Genomic DNA, 12,933 nt, shown 5'->3' on the forward strand with positions numbered 1-12,933 from the left:
AAGACTGAGCAATCGAGAAATTGTTGCTCACCTGTGTGGATTATCATGCGTTTTCAAGCTTGATTTATAACCAAAACTTTACCACAGTTTGAGCAATTACATTGTTTCTCTCTTGTGTGGATTATCATGTGTCTCTTAAGTAGCCTATCTCTCTCTCTTTTTTGTTACCAAATCTTGCCACAAACTGAGCAGCTGAAGTGTTTCTTCCCAATAACGTTGTTGTTTTTCTGAGTCTAAACCTGACCGAGGAGCACTAGTTCCATCCATTCATCATCACTTTCTTCAGTCTCAGGTTCAGAAGTCTGGAGTCTTGTCACTGGTTGGTTGTACATGACTAGTTGGATCGTGCGTTCCTTTATTGCAATATAACAGGGAGTTCCTGGCTGGTTCTGATACGCCACAGTCCGCTCCATCAGCTTCTGTTTTCATCTGTTCAGTTGAGCTGCTGGCTAGAGGCTCGAGGCTACAGATCACGTGATCTGTAACTGTGCTGCTTTTCTTGGCCAGGTCATTTGAAAAATAGATTGTTAATCTCAATTAAAGTAAATAAAGTAATAAAATAAAGCTGAAGCACCAACAAAGATAATGTAGAAACTGATAAGTGTGGTTGACTTTTAGCCTCAGCAAGTGGGACACCGATCAGAGTGAAGAGGACCAGAGGAACAGTTTCAAGGGTGTTTATTTGAGTTCAAATCCCTTGAAACTGTTCCTCTGGTCCTCTTCACTCTGATCGGTGTCCCACTTGCTGAGGCTAAAAGTCAACCACACTTATCAGTTTCTATGTGGTCCTTCAAGCCGGATGGGCCTCAGCAAGTGGGAATGGACCAGAGGAACCAGCAGCAAGTAGGGGGAAGAAGGTGGGCACCTCCATACCTCCAGTTGTGGGGATATCATCCACCATCGCACCCCCCCCCCCACAACAATACCATCCCCATGTGGTTGGGCCTACACCTGAGCGGCAGCATGGCCAACCTGCACAAGACACCTTTGACTATTTGAGACACCTCTTGAGGAGGCGTGATGCGGTAGAGGCATGCTTGTACTCAAGGAAAGCGTTCCCTGTGCCTCACCCAGTCCAGGCACTCACTGCACCACCTTCTCCGCCTCAGGTGCTCCCTGCACCTCCTCAGCCTCAGGTGTTCCCTGTGCCTCACCCAGTCCAGGCGCACCCTGTGCCTCACCCAGTCCAGGCGCACCCTGTGCCTCACCCAGTCCAGGCACTCACTGCACCGCCTCAGGTGTTCCCTACACCTCCTCTGCCTCAGGTGCTCCCTGCACCTCCTCCGCCTCAGGTGTTCCAGGCGCCTCCTCCTCAGCCTCAGGTGCTCCCTGCACCTCCTCCTCAGCCTCGGGTGCTCCCTGCGCCTCCTCCTCAGCCTCAGGTGCTCCCTTCGCCTCCTCCTCAGCGTCAGTCTCAGGTGCTCCATGCGCCACCTCCTCCGCCTCAGGTGTTCCAGGCGCCTCCTCCTCCAGTCCAGGCGCTCCCTGTGCCTCACCCAGTCCAGGCGCTCCCTGTGCCTCACCCAGTCCAGGCGCTCCCTGTGCCTCACCCAGTCCAGGCGCTCCCTGTGCCTCACCCAGTCCAGGTGCTCCCTGTGCCTCACCCAGTCCAGGCGCTCCCTGTGCCTCACCCAGTCCAGGTGCTCCCTGTGCCTCACCCAGTCCAGGCGCTCCCTGTGCCTCACCCAGTCCAGGCGCTCCCTGTGCCTCACCCAGTCCCGGTGCCCCCCGCACCGCCAGTTCCGGTGCCCCTCGCACCGCCAGTCCCGGTGCTCCCCGCACTGCCAGTTCCGGTGCCCCCCGCACCGCCAGTCCCGGTGGCCCCCCTGGCTCCAGTCCCAGTGCCCCCCGCACCACCAGTCCCATTGCCCCCGCACTGCCAGTCCCAGTGCCCCCCGCACTGCCAGTTCCGGTGCCCCCTGCACTGCCAGTTCTGGTGCCCCCTGCACCGCCAGTCCTGGTGGCCCCCCTGGCTCCAGTCCTAGTGCCCCCCGCACTGCCAGTTCCGGTGCCCCCCGCACCGCCAGTCCCAGTGGCCCCCCTGGCTCCAGTCCCAGTGCCCCCTGCACTGCCAGTCCCGGTGCCTCCTGCACCACCAGTCCCAGTGCCCCCCGCACTGCCAGTCCTGGTGCCTCCTGCACCACCAGTCCCAGGGTTTGAAAGTCATTGATATAAAAAACTATACATATTGTAGGGTAGAGTGTTTTGCTCTTGGAAAAGAGCCCATGAAAAACGGAGTGGTGATGTTGACGTGGACACGTTTGAGGATGTAGACAGTGTGTTTGAGGCAAGACGATTGACAAGGTTTGTAGAAGGTAAGAAGGAGAACAGTCTGTGTGTTTGACTTTTAAAGCAGGAGTTCCCGAAAGAGTCTTTGTAGATTGTGTGAGCTAGGGTGAGGCCGTTTGAGAGAGTGCCTCTTCGGTGCTTTTGTTGTCAAGGATATGGTCATGTAGCAGTAGCTGCAGTGTGCAGAAGAGATAAAATATGTGGGAGATGTGGGAAAGATGAATGCGAAGTTGAGGGGTGTAAAGGGCAGGTTAAATGCCTACATTGTGGGGGGTCGCATCATGCAGGGTCAAAACAGTGTCCAAAAAGGATTAGAGAGGTGAAAGTGAACAAGGTAAGAGAAGAGAAAGGAATATCTTATGCTGAGGCAGTTAAAAGTATGGAAAGGAAACATGAGATAGTGGAAATACGAAAGGAACAGGAGAAGAGTGGTGCTGGTGAATCTGGAAACAATTTTTGTGTGGACAAGAAAGCCTTTTTGGCTTTCGTGGCGATGGTGATCAACTGTGCTCTGGAGATAGAAAGCAAGTCAGAGAGGATCAAGATGGTGGTGGACGCTGCCAGGAAATTTTTGGATATTGAGGACATTTCGGGAGATGATTTGACGAAAACGCTGCATGAAGCGTTCGCTTCGGCCTAGACAACTGGTCTGGGCCACAGTATGGATATTGGGGTGAATGGGCGCATTTTGGGTGGACATTTTTTATTGATATTGTATTTGCACTATAGTTTTAGCAATACAGTAGGTGGCGGTAAGGCACCATTTAAGGATGCCAACTGCCATAAAACTCCATAGAAGAAGAAGAACGTTAAAGTACATACAAAGAGCGTGGAAGGAAAGAGACGACATTCCGGCCATTTTTGGAAACAGAATGCGCCTCGCAGTGGTCAGCTGCGGTAGCGCTGGCCCCTATAATCAGCCTCTCTAAACAGTAACTCAACGGGAGTTGAGCCTCGGGTCCTTTTCATTAGGTATTTATCTTGAAAAAACTAAACAAAGAAAACGAAAAATTTGGCTTAGTTTCCACAATATGGTTGTTGTTTTACATCCCTGCACTACACCACTTCAATCAAGATTTGCAGTACGCCCGGAAAAGATGTGAATCCCCAAAGTTTAGAGTGTTCTCCCGTTGAGTTACTGTTTAGAGAGGCTGATTATAGGGGCCAGCGCTACCGCAGCTGACCACTGCGAGCCTGTGCGAGGTTCTTTTGGCGCTGTCACGCTTCCAAAAATAAAAAATGGCGGAGGCTGCTGGGCGCTGATGTTGCAATGGGGCAATATGGAGCTGTCATTTCTTTCCATAAAAGTTCCTTGACAACGTACTGTGTCTGACTAACATGCCATTTTACCATATTTCTACCCACCAACCTTGTGTCACTAATGTCGGTCTCTAGTACTGTTGCTGCTGTCGTCGTCGTCAGCCCTCCCCTTTGGAGCTAGCACTACTTGAACATTAATTTTGTGGATTATAATTAAATTATTTTTCTGCTGGTGGGTGTCTTGAAAATGCTGGCCGGTCAACCGCCACAGAAGAAGAAGAGATGTTTGGCCCGCCTCTTCCGGATTCATCAACCAATGATTACATTGCTTTTCCTGCTGTTACCCTTTGCTACACAACGTGGAAACGGATTTTATTGAAGTCGGCAAAATAATGATGCGCAATGCTCGGTAATAACAGTTTATTTGACTGACTACCTACTGCAGGCGTAGATACCCCATTCAGCGATAGTGTTGACATTAAGAGTTACCTTACAAGAACAAAGTAACGTTGCTAGCTTGTTAGCCTCAACGCGAGACTCAGCATTCATTCGTTGAGGCTACTAGCTAGCTTGTTAGCAGGACTTCTACAAGCCGAAATCGGCTCCCAACACTAGGTTTGTAATGGCGTGTATTTGAGCTACCAAACAGACAGACAGAGCCCTACCTCCCATTGATGATGATGATGATGACTACAAGAAAGTCATCTTTATATTTCTGAATATTACTGTTGTGGTTGTTTTCCCATTACGTTTTGTTCAACATCAACACTTGTATGTGCGTAGAGTTACCTGATGAACACATTTTTTTTTCTCTTCCCACAGGTAGGAGTCACACATGACTGATCTGGCCCAGTGATACACAGCAGCAGTCGTCTTTGAATCTAACTCATTATGGATGACTTGGAAACCGAGTTCAGGTCCCACGAAAAGTTTGTTCAAGATGATTCCTCCTCAGACAGTAACTCTATGAAGCCAAGTCAAAAGCTACACCCCATACAAAAGGCACACCCCATATTTAAAGGTGAGGTATATCTTGAATACCTTGAATGTTATGTTTACTGTAGGGCTTATTTTTGGTCACAGACACAGAAATGTTTATGTGCATTTAGTAATCCATCTCCTACCTCGGTTCTTTAGAGACACCTATGGAAACTGGGTTTCATAAGAGCACAAGGATTTGTTTGGAGCGGATCAGAGAAGCCATGTTGCATCATAGGTGGCAAGAGGCAGCAGAATATATGGCCAGTTATGCCCAGGTGTTGGAGGACACAACTGTGAGACCTGGAGGCACATCACCGCATCTTACAGAGGTGGGGTCATGCATAGGCCAGTTTGAAGAAGTACTGCATAAAGTTACATTTCCATATTCTTGGTTTAAACACTCTTTATACAAATATACTCTTTATATAAATCCTACCCCAGAATATTTGGAGAATCGGCACTGAGATCCTACACCACCATCCCAATTCAAAGATGGACGACTATAACAACTTCTATGAACGGATGAAACACGCAGGGGTTAGGCACTACTTGATGGTATGGTTACTTTACTTTATACATCTGGCTGCACAATGCGCTTTTCATAATGGTTCAATGTCGAAGCACTGTTTTAGTCCTATGGTTCATTGTGCACTGGCATCTTACATGTTGTGTTTTCTAGATCTCTCTAGAACATTCTTTCCACCTGCTGCTGAATGGCCAGATTGAGGATGCAAAGCGCCAGCTGTCTATGGCTGAAGGTTGGAGATATGGGAAGGAGTCGGCAGGACAGTCTCAGAGGATTAAACTGGTCCATGCCTACAGGAGCTTGCTGGATTATGTCAACTGGTGTGACAAAAGGTTCACACACTGCAACAGTGGTAAGGGGATACAAGACAAAACAAAGCAACCCAAACCATCTATTATTAATTTGTGTCAGAAACACTGGGGCAGCTCAAGCGTATGTGTTATGTTGCAGTGCCACTTACAGGTCAGACACTGTAACTGCTATATGCAATACATGGGGTTCAGATGGGCCCTAGTTAGACTTGATATTTTGATATTGTATCATGAAGATTACATTTTATGAGATCACATCAGTGACATCACTGTGCATCCTCCACACCTGGCCTGAAATGACTCGTTATCTCTCCCATGCCATTATTTAAAAAGGTACAGTACAGACAAACCCCCGTCTTTATTAGTCACAATGCACCAATGCATGCACATACGCATTACACACACATGCTTAGAGGCGCTGTGAAATTTACCTACCGCATTTTTCCCATACTGGCTCGTCCTCCACGGGCTGGCCAGGAGCGGTGGGCAGCTGCAGTGAATCCCCCTGGGACCAACTTCTCCCGACCACCACTGGTCAGACGACAATCTTCTGCATGTTTTTAGTGGGGGTCCCTATTGATGTTGTATGGAGGAAACCCCAGGGGAGCACGGGGAGAACATGCAAACTCCACACAGAAAGGCCCTTTTCACGAGATAGCCCACCTGGGCACTACTAGGCACCGAGGGCATGGGGAGACATACCCCCAGTGCCAACAGCTTCCCAAGTAAGAATCAAACCCAGGACCTTCTTGCTGTGTGCAAGGCAAGAAGGCTACCACTGTGCCACCGTGCCCCCTACTTAGATTGAAAACACCTACTTGACACTGTTAATATATGTCAATATACTGTTAATATACAATACATTGTGACTGGATTGTGCTGTGTAGTCTATGTAGAAATCCAAACACAACGTGAGCCATTTCCAAATCTGCTTTAAAAGAACTGCAAAAAAAAGTGTCCAGACCTGCTGTGATTGGATGCTAAAATCCATTTCTGTATTATATGGCTATAGTCAATTTGAGCTGCTCCCTTTTTGTGGCAAACCATTTCAGATGATCCTGATGCTGCTGGTGACAACCAAGAGATGCACACCTACTTCAGACAGTCCTCTGTGAACCTGAAGGAGATTTTGAAACATCCAGGCGTCTGGGATCCCTTCATACTCAGTTACACTGATGTAAGTACTCATTCCTCCAATCTAATGAAAATATGGTTGTAGGCTTAAAGAAAGATTGATTGTTTAGTTGACAAAATAAAGTGCAATATACCACAAAGTAATTAGTTCTTTAGTGATTACTGAGTTGTATGACTTGTTTCCATTGTGATCTTTGGAGGAAAGGCATAAAAATCTCACTGATTCACAAAAGTAAACATAATGAAACAGAACAGGGTGTACATACATCTAACCATATATTCACCATTAATACAATGGAATTTGATTTAATTTGTTCCACTCTTCTGCCCTTGTCTGCTTTGTACTTGTGCTTTTGAAACGCCACGGCCTGTCCAAACTGGCTATTATTCTATGTCCGGCCCTAATCAAGTTCAGTAGCCCTACTTATAAACATGTTTGTTTTGGCAGATGCTGGAATTCTATGGGGATCATGAGGAGGTTTTGAAGGTTCTGAAAGACTACGCATATGACAACTCTTTCCCCCCCAATCCTAATGCACATGTCTACCTGTACCAACACTTAAAGAAGCACAACGCTCCGGACAGGAAACTGATCAAAGTGTTGAAGGTATAACGGCTCATTTGTAGCTCAACATTTTAGGAACGTTTTTGTTCAATGTTCATGCATAATATTGGCATTACTCATTTGTTTGTGTATGGTCAGGATAGGGTCAGATAAATGACAGACAACATAATTTTATATGATAACTAAGCCATATGATTACTCAGAATTATCAGATTTGTTGTTTTGTAGTGTGTGTGTGTGTGTGTGTTACTTGTGTTAGAGAGAAAAAGATTAAAGTTGAGTGATCTGATCCACACCAGTTACTACATTTACAGGTAAGCACACAAACTACACCCAGAGGCTAATGCACACTTAACATCTTTCCTTCCCTATGTTCTAGATCCTCCATGCATTAGTCCCAAGTCATGAGTTGATGCTGGAATACTGCTCCCTACTGCTTCAGTCAGGTAATGTCAGCTTGTAATTGCAGACTTTAAAACCAAAATGACATGTCTCCCCCCTTTTTTTTTTTTTTTTTTTTTCTCTTTTTGGGGGGGGGGGGGGGGGGGGTATACCAATAATAATAATAATAATAATAATTTAGCCACTACTGTTACAAAATGATGGATGGTACACAAACTTTAAATGGATTGATATTATCTCAACAACACTTAAATTATGCCCTTGGATGAACAAATGGTTGGCTAACTCTTTTGCAAACTGCATACTATATATCTTAGAGATATTGAATGATGAACTTCAGGTTGCTTATTGTTTGATGTGATCAAAATCGATATATATTATTTTGGAAAACGGGTCATTATTTGACTGTCTAGCATTCTTTTAAAAAATTGTATGTCTTTGTTGTATTATGTCCCAATACCTTTTTTCTGTTCCATAATATCCCATATGTGTTCTTGCAGAAAAAGAAGGTGATATTCAGAAGGCTTTAGGAGTCGCTTTAGATATGCTGGACTACGCCTGTTGGAAGAGCAACTTGGACGCCTGGAACTGTTTGAAGACCATTATTCACAAATTAAAGTTACAGTACGTATAAGACGTTTAATTTGTCTTGATTTCAAAATAATTTGTACAGACGCAATCTAGAGCGTAGCTTATTTGAGAGACATCGTCCAGCAACAACAGGATGATGTATATCAGCCTATGAACGTCCTTGTATCATAGAAAACACATTTAATCAAAATGTTGAAGTTGATTGCCGTTTTTACTGTATGTCATCGCTGTTTCTGAAGCCTTTCTGTCTGTATATTTCTGTATAGGAATGGAGGAGATTGGAAGGACATTGTGTCTGAGAAAATGGCAGCAAGGAAAGGCTGGTGGCCTGCACTGCACTTCACAAGCTTCCATGCCAGTAAAGACTCTGAGGAGAACCCGGAGCTGATGGAAGTGAAGGCCTCACTGAAAACCGTCCTTTGTCCAGGTAAGCAGGTGCACATGTTGCACTTTAAGCCTTCGATTTGGTAACGGCCGCATTTATTATGTATTTTACAACAGCTCGTCACTCAACTATTCAGAACTGAGGACTGTTAGTATCTGTTTTAGGGATGTTCATTTTGCAAATTTTCCAAAATCGATAATCGGTGAAAATTAACGATCAATTATCGATTATCGATCATATTAATACTTAGAAAATTTTCAATATTTTCAATATTCTTTTTTTTTTTTTTTTTTTTTTTTTTTTTTTACAAAATGAATGCCTATGGCAGAAAATACGTAAGACAACGTGTTCTCCTCAATGAACTCTTTATTTCAATGTGTCTCCTCTCCAACACTGCTGTCCCCGGCGCATGCCGGTGTGAATTTCCCATGTTTAAAACAGTTTTGTGGGCACAAAGGCCCGTGCCCAGCCAGAAAACTAGAGACTATATCTCCACCTCAAGTTAGTCGGCTGTGCAATGGAGTGGGGCGAGGAGGAACGAATTCCACCCAAACCTAGTCAAAAAAAAAAAAAATTTTTTTTTTTATAATTAAAAAATCGATCCAAATGCCACAGGATCGATTCCAATCCTTAACTCATTGAGTGCCAGCCACTTTTGGAGAACGGATGCTCCCAGTGCCAGAGTTTTCAGAGCGTTTTCAGTGATTTCTCGAGGCCCACAGAATATTGTGTGATATTACTATGTAAACACCGAACACGCACAAGAACGAGCTGGCTCTATTGTATCATCAGCAAAAAAAAGTTTATTGATACCATTTTCCGTTCTTTAGTTATGAGCCGGAGAAGATAGGTTGTTTTCAGCGTTTTCAGGCTTTTCAAATTATTAGCTGAGATAATCCGCCTTTTGTGAAATGCAGCATTTCAAGCACATTCACTGAGTCTGAAGATAATATTTTCTGATGTAGTGACGTAGTTGTTGTGTGATGCCCTGCGTGCACCACCCCCCTCCCCCCCTCCCCCCGTAAACTCCTCCCCACACTGCACACAGCCTCACGCAACCATTATATTTTCGGAGTGCTGCGTTTGTGTGCTGCTGTCGGCTCTCAGCGCCACAGCAGGGAAGAGCCAACCCGGATTGCTGAATGGTTTGGCGTCAGGGGCTGCTTTCCTGGCTGCTAATCGGGTGGAGAAACTATACAGACAGACAGACAGACAGACAGACAGGGACAGAGGGGCTCAGTTGTGAGCGCGGATTGACTCCTGTTCGGAGCCAATGTCAGCTCCCGCGACAGAGCAAATGGCTCTGGGAGCATGCATCGGTTTGTCTTTGATCCACGGCTTTTAGGCTGTTTCTCGGACCTGTCTCTAATCTGGACTGCACCGAGCAAGCACTGTCGCCACCTAATGAGTCCGTAAAATAGGTTATACACCTTCAATACCTCCAATAATTGTACAGGAGATGCAGGAGGCTTTGATCGACGCCCCACCGTCAAAAAACGCATTGGACGTCGAAGGACGTCCGTGGCACTCTACGTCACTATTTAATTGGACGTCGAAGGACGTCCATGGCATTCAATGAGTTAACGATCAATTATCGATTTTCGATAATTGATGAACATCCCTAATCTGTTTTGTAATCGATGGTGTCCAAGCCAGATGCTTAAAACAGCTTAATATTGCAAGGACGTGTTCCATAAGTATAGCATATTGGTAAATATTCAGTTGCATCAAAGCAGCATACTTCATCATATTTGCCTGTCTGCTTCCATAAATGCCTGCAATTTGCTATGTGAGGTACTTATTGCTCAGGTATTAAGAATCCATTTGTGCACACAGTCAGGCTCCCATTGACTGCAATGGAGATTCAACAGTGCTCAAATTGAAAAAAAGAAAATTGTGTTGCAATTACATGACGATAAAAGTTTTGCTTCTGAGATCGTGCAACATAATGAGCAGTGCTGCAAACATTTGTTTTTGTCTATCGGCCAAAGTGGCAGATCGACTCCAAAACCCACCATCCCCTGCCTCCATTTTACCATCCAACTATGATTTTCTACTAGATTAGAATATCTGCTGTTTACCTGACAATGTGGCCAGCGGGCAGTCTTACCTGCCACAGACAAAACTGGATAGTATCATTAAATGATGACGCTTAGCTATTAGCAATCACTAATTTTGTTTATGGTGGAAGTAGGATTAAGCCTTGGATCAGCATCCATGCTTTGCTTAGACACAAATGTCAAAACCGTCCTCCTATTAGTACTTTGAGTGTTATGGGAGCCATCCCAAATTCTGTTTGCTCAAACCACGAAGGACTGAGCATCTTAGACACAGCTATGAGCCATGTCAGCTTCAACTCTAACCCTGTGCTCACTATACAAGCAACTTCGTACGTAGATGGGTCGCTTTATTTTGACCAAATGGTCCGATCAATGGATGGTTTAATGCAGCTACAAAGGTCGTTTTTCTGGCATATTTTGCCTTTATTAGAGGAAAGTGAAGAGACAGAAAAGATCGGGAGACAAAGAGGGATGACATGCAACAAAGGTCTTGGACTGAATACAAATCCAGGAAGGAAGTCGTGATCACATGGTATGTGCCTTAGATCGCTGAGCCAGGAGAACACCCGCAGATACATAGTTTGGACCAAGAACATAAGATGAACTCTCCATTGTCCTTTAGATTTTCTCTTTATTTCTTGGACATCTTACTGGATGACTGAAATGAATTTTCACAGACAATAGGCTCTGTAATTATAAAAGTCATGTATTTTTTGCTGCTTTATTATTCTCTGTAAGATGACATTGTTTTGGTGTGTTAACATAGCTAGCTAGCAAGCTCTAACTAGGTAGCATTAGGTTGTTGAACAGGAGGCCAGTCTCACAAAAATGCGCCTTTAATGTCTCTCAGTGAGAACACGAATCCAATGGTTTGAGAGAATATTGCTTAGTTACATTGGAAATAATGGGAACTTTGTTTCATTTGGCCTTTGTGGCGTAATTGTAGGCAGTGAGCTAGTCTGAAAACAGCAAGAAATGGGTTTTAAATTGAATGTGTCGGTGGCCCTTGCACAATTTTGCTGTCCAGTTCATTGTTCTCTTTCTTTCTACAGAGCAAGTTCTTAACTACACTGCTGGAAAGGCTATCAGTGGAGAGTGAACTTTAAAGAAGAACATCAAAGAAAATATCAAAGCGTGGCTTCAAACTATCAAGAGAACACTTGGAATACTGTCAGGAATTGTGTCAATAACCTTGGCAAAGACTTCTTGATAAAGAGCACGAGTCGAACTGGCAGATGTGAGCTTTGTACAGTCTTCATAATAACGGCACGGATGGAATGAGAATCATGTATTTTGTTTTTGTTTGTTCTTACAGTTTGGTGAATTGCACTTTTGAGCTTTATATCATCATGGTATTCTACACTGTCCACTAGGTGGAGCTCTTGATATTTATTTTTATAATGAGTAGCTGGATGAGGATATGACTCGTTCATTTTGACAGAAACTACATAACTCTGTGCCTCAGATCATGATGGTAATGTTTCAATAAATATTTGAGCAAAAGCCCAGTCTCGCTCTGTCCTCAGCTGAACGTTGACTGCTCTGCAGATGGGCGATAAGGTCACTAGTGATTGTACACTACACACAGCCTAAGGTATACAGTATATACGAGATACAGTAGTTGCTTTTAACTATGCGTTTGCTGATGCATATTCTGTGTCCGTTTTCAACATGAATTTCAGTAGGATGTGCACAACCAATGCTCCAAATGAACGCGGGATATGCACATGGATATAAAAGCAAGTATATCTCCGGCCTAAGAGGTTTTCTGTCTGTCAACTCTTTTGCCATGTTAAAGTGCTCAACACTGCATGCTATATAAATGTGCCCAAGGTTTTTGTTTTTTAAATTCTGTTACCATTGCTGGTCATACAGTACAAAATCAAGACTGAGCAACTACAAAATGTTGATCAGTCATAGAAAAAAAAACTATAGAATTAAAACATAAATAAAATCAATAACAAAAAAGAGTCTGAGGTCTAATCAGAAGGTTTTGGTAAACACTCAAATGTGCTGCTTTGACCGGGAGGCACTGTCAGGGATGTGAGGAACACAGAAAAAAACAAGAAAGCAGTAATCGTCTATTAGAAATGAATGGGACGTGTGTCCATAAACCTGAACTCCTGGAAAAACAACCCCTTGAAAAAGCACAACATTCTTTTTGTTTGGTGATGGTGTGATAATCTTAGTCCTTGCTGTTATTGGGCAGGTAGCAAGGAGTTATACAGCCATAGAGGCAAAACATTAGGGGCACATGTGGCTTGCCTCTGCAATCTTTAGTTACTTATGACTATAGCAAGTTTCTCACGGCATGGAGTCTAGAACAGGGTTTCTCTCTGTATGTCTGTGACATCATCAGTGATGTCATACACATAGCAGTGTGAACTGTGATTGGTCTTTTGAGGGGACAGACATACACTGTTCTTACA

The 12,933-nt window shown here is 44.4% G+C and overlaps 1 protein-coding gene across 1 annotated transcript; it reads left to right on the forward strand.

Moving 5' to 3' along the window:
* The first annotated feature begins 3,894 nt into the window (after positions 1–3,894).
* taf1a (TATA box binding protein (TBP)-associated factor, RNA polymerase I, A) lies at positions 3,895–11,937 on the forward strand. The gene is made up of 11 exons (XM_083642727.1): positions 3,895–3,958; positions 4,372–4,570; positions 4,687–4,859; positions 4,972–5,085; positions 5,210–5,408; positions 6,420–6,544; positions 6,950–7,108; positions 7,446–7,512; positions 7,969–8,092; positions 8,326–8,486; positions 11,557–11,937. Exons 2-11 carry the CDS (start codon positions 4,441–4,443, stop codon positions 11,601–11,603), a joined length of 1,299 nt encoding a protein of 432 aa, XP_083498853.1. The 5' UTR covers positions 3,895–3,958; positions 4,372–4,440; the 3' UTR covers positions 11,604–11,937.
* Positions 11,938–12,933: the final 996 nt, after the last annotated feature.

The sequence above is a fragment of the Poromitra crassiceps genome (genome assembly GCF_964638095.1).
Source record: "Poromitra crassiceps genome assembly, chromosome: 9".
In the NCBI taxonomy this organism is placed as follows: domain Eukaryota; kingdom Metazoa; phylum Chordata; class Actinopteri; order Beryciformes; family Melamphaidae; genus Poromitra; species Poromitra crassiceps.

Coding starts and splice junctions, on each gene's coding strand:
- taf1a (XM_083642727.1), top strand. CDS start 4,441: ATGGATGACTTGGAAACCGAGTTCAGGTCCCACGAAAAGTTTGTTCAA. Junction 6,545..6,949: donor TCATACTCAGTTACACTGAT/GTAAGTACTCAT, acceptor TTGTTTTGGCAG/ATGCTGGAATTCTATGGGGA. Junction 7,109..7,445: donor AACTGATCAAAGTGTTGAAG/GTATAACGGCTC, acceptor CCTATGTTCTAG/ATCCTCCATGCATTAGTCCC.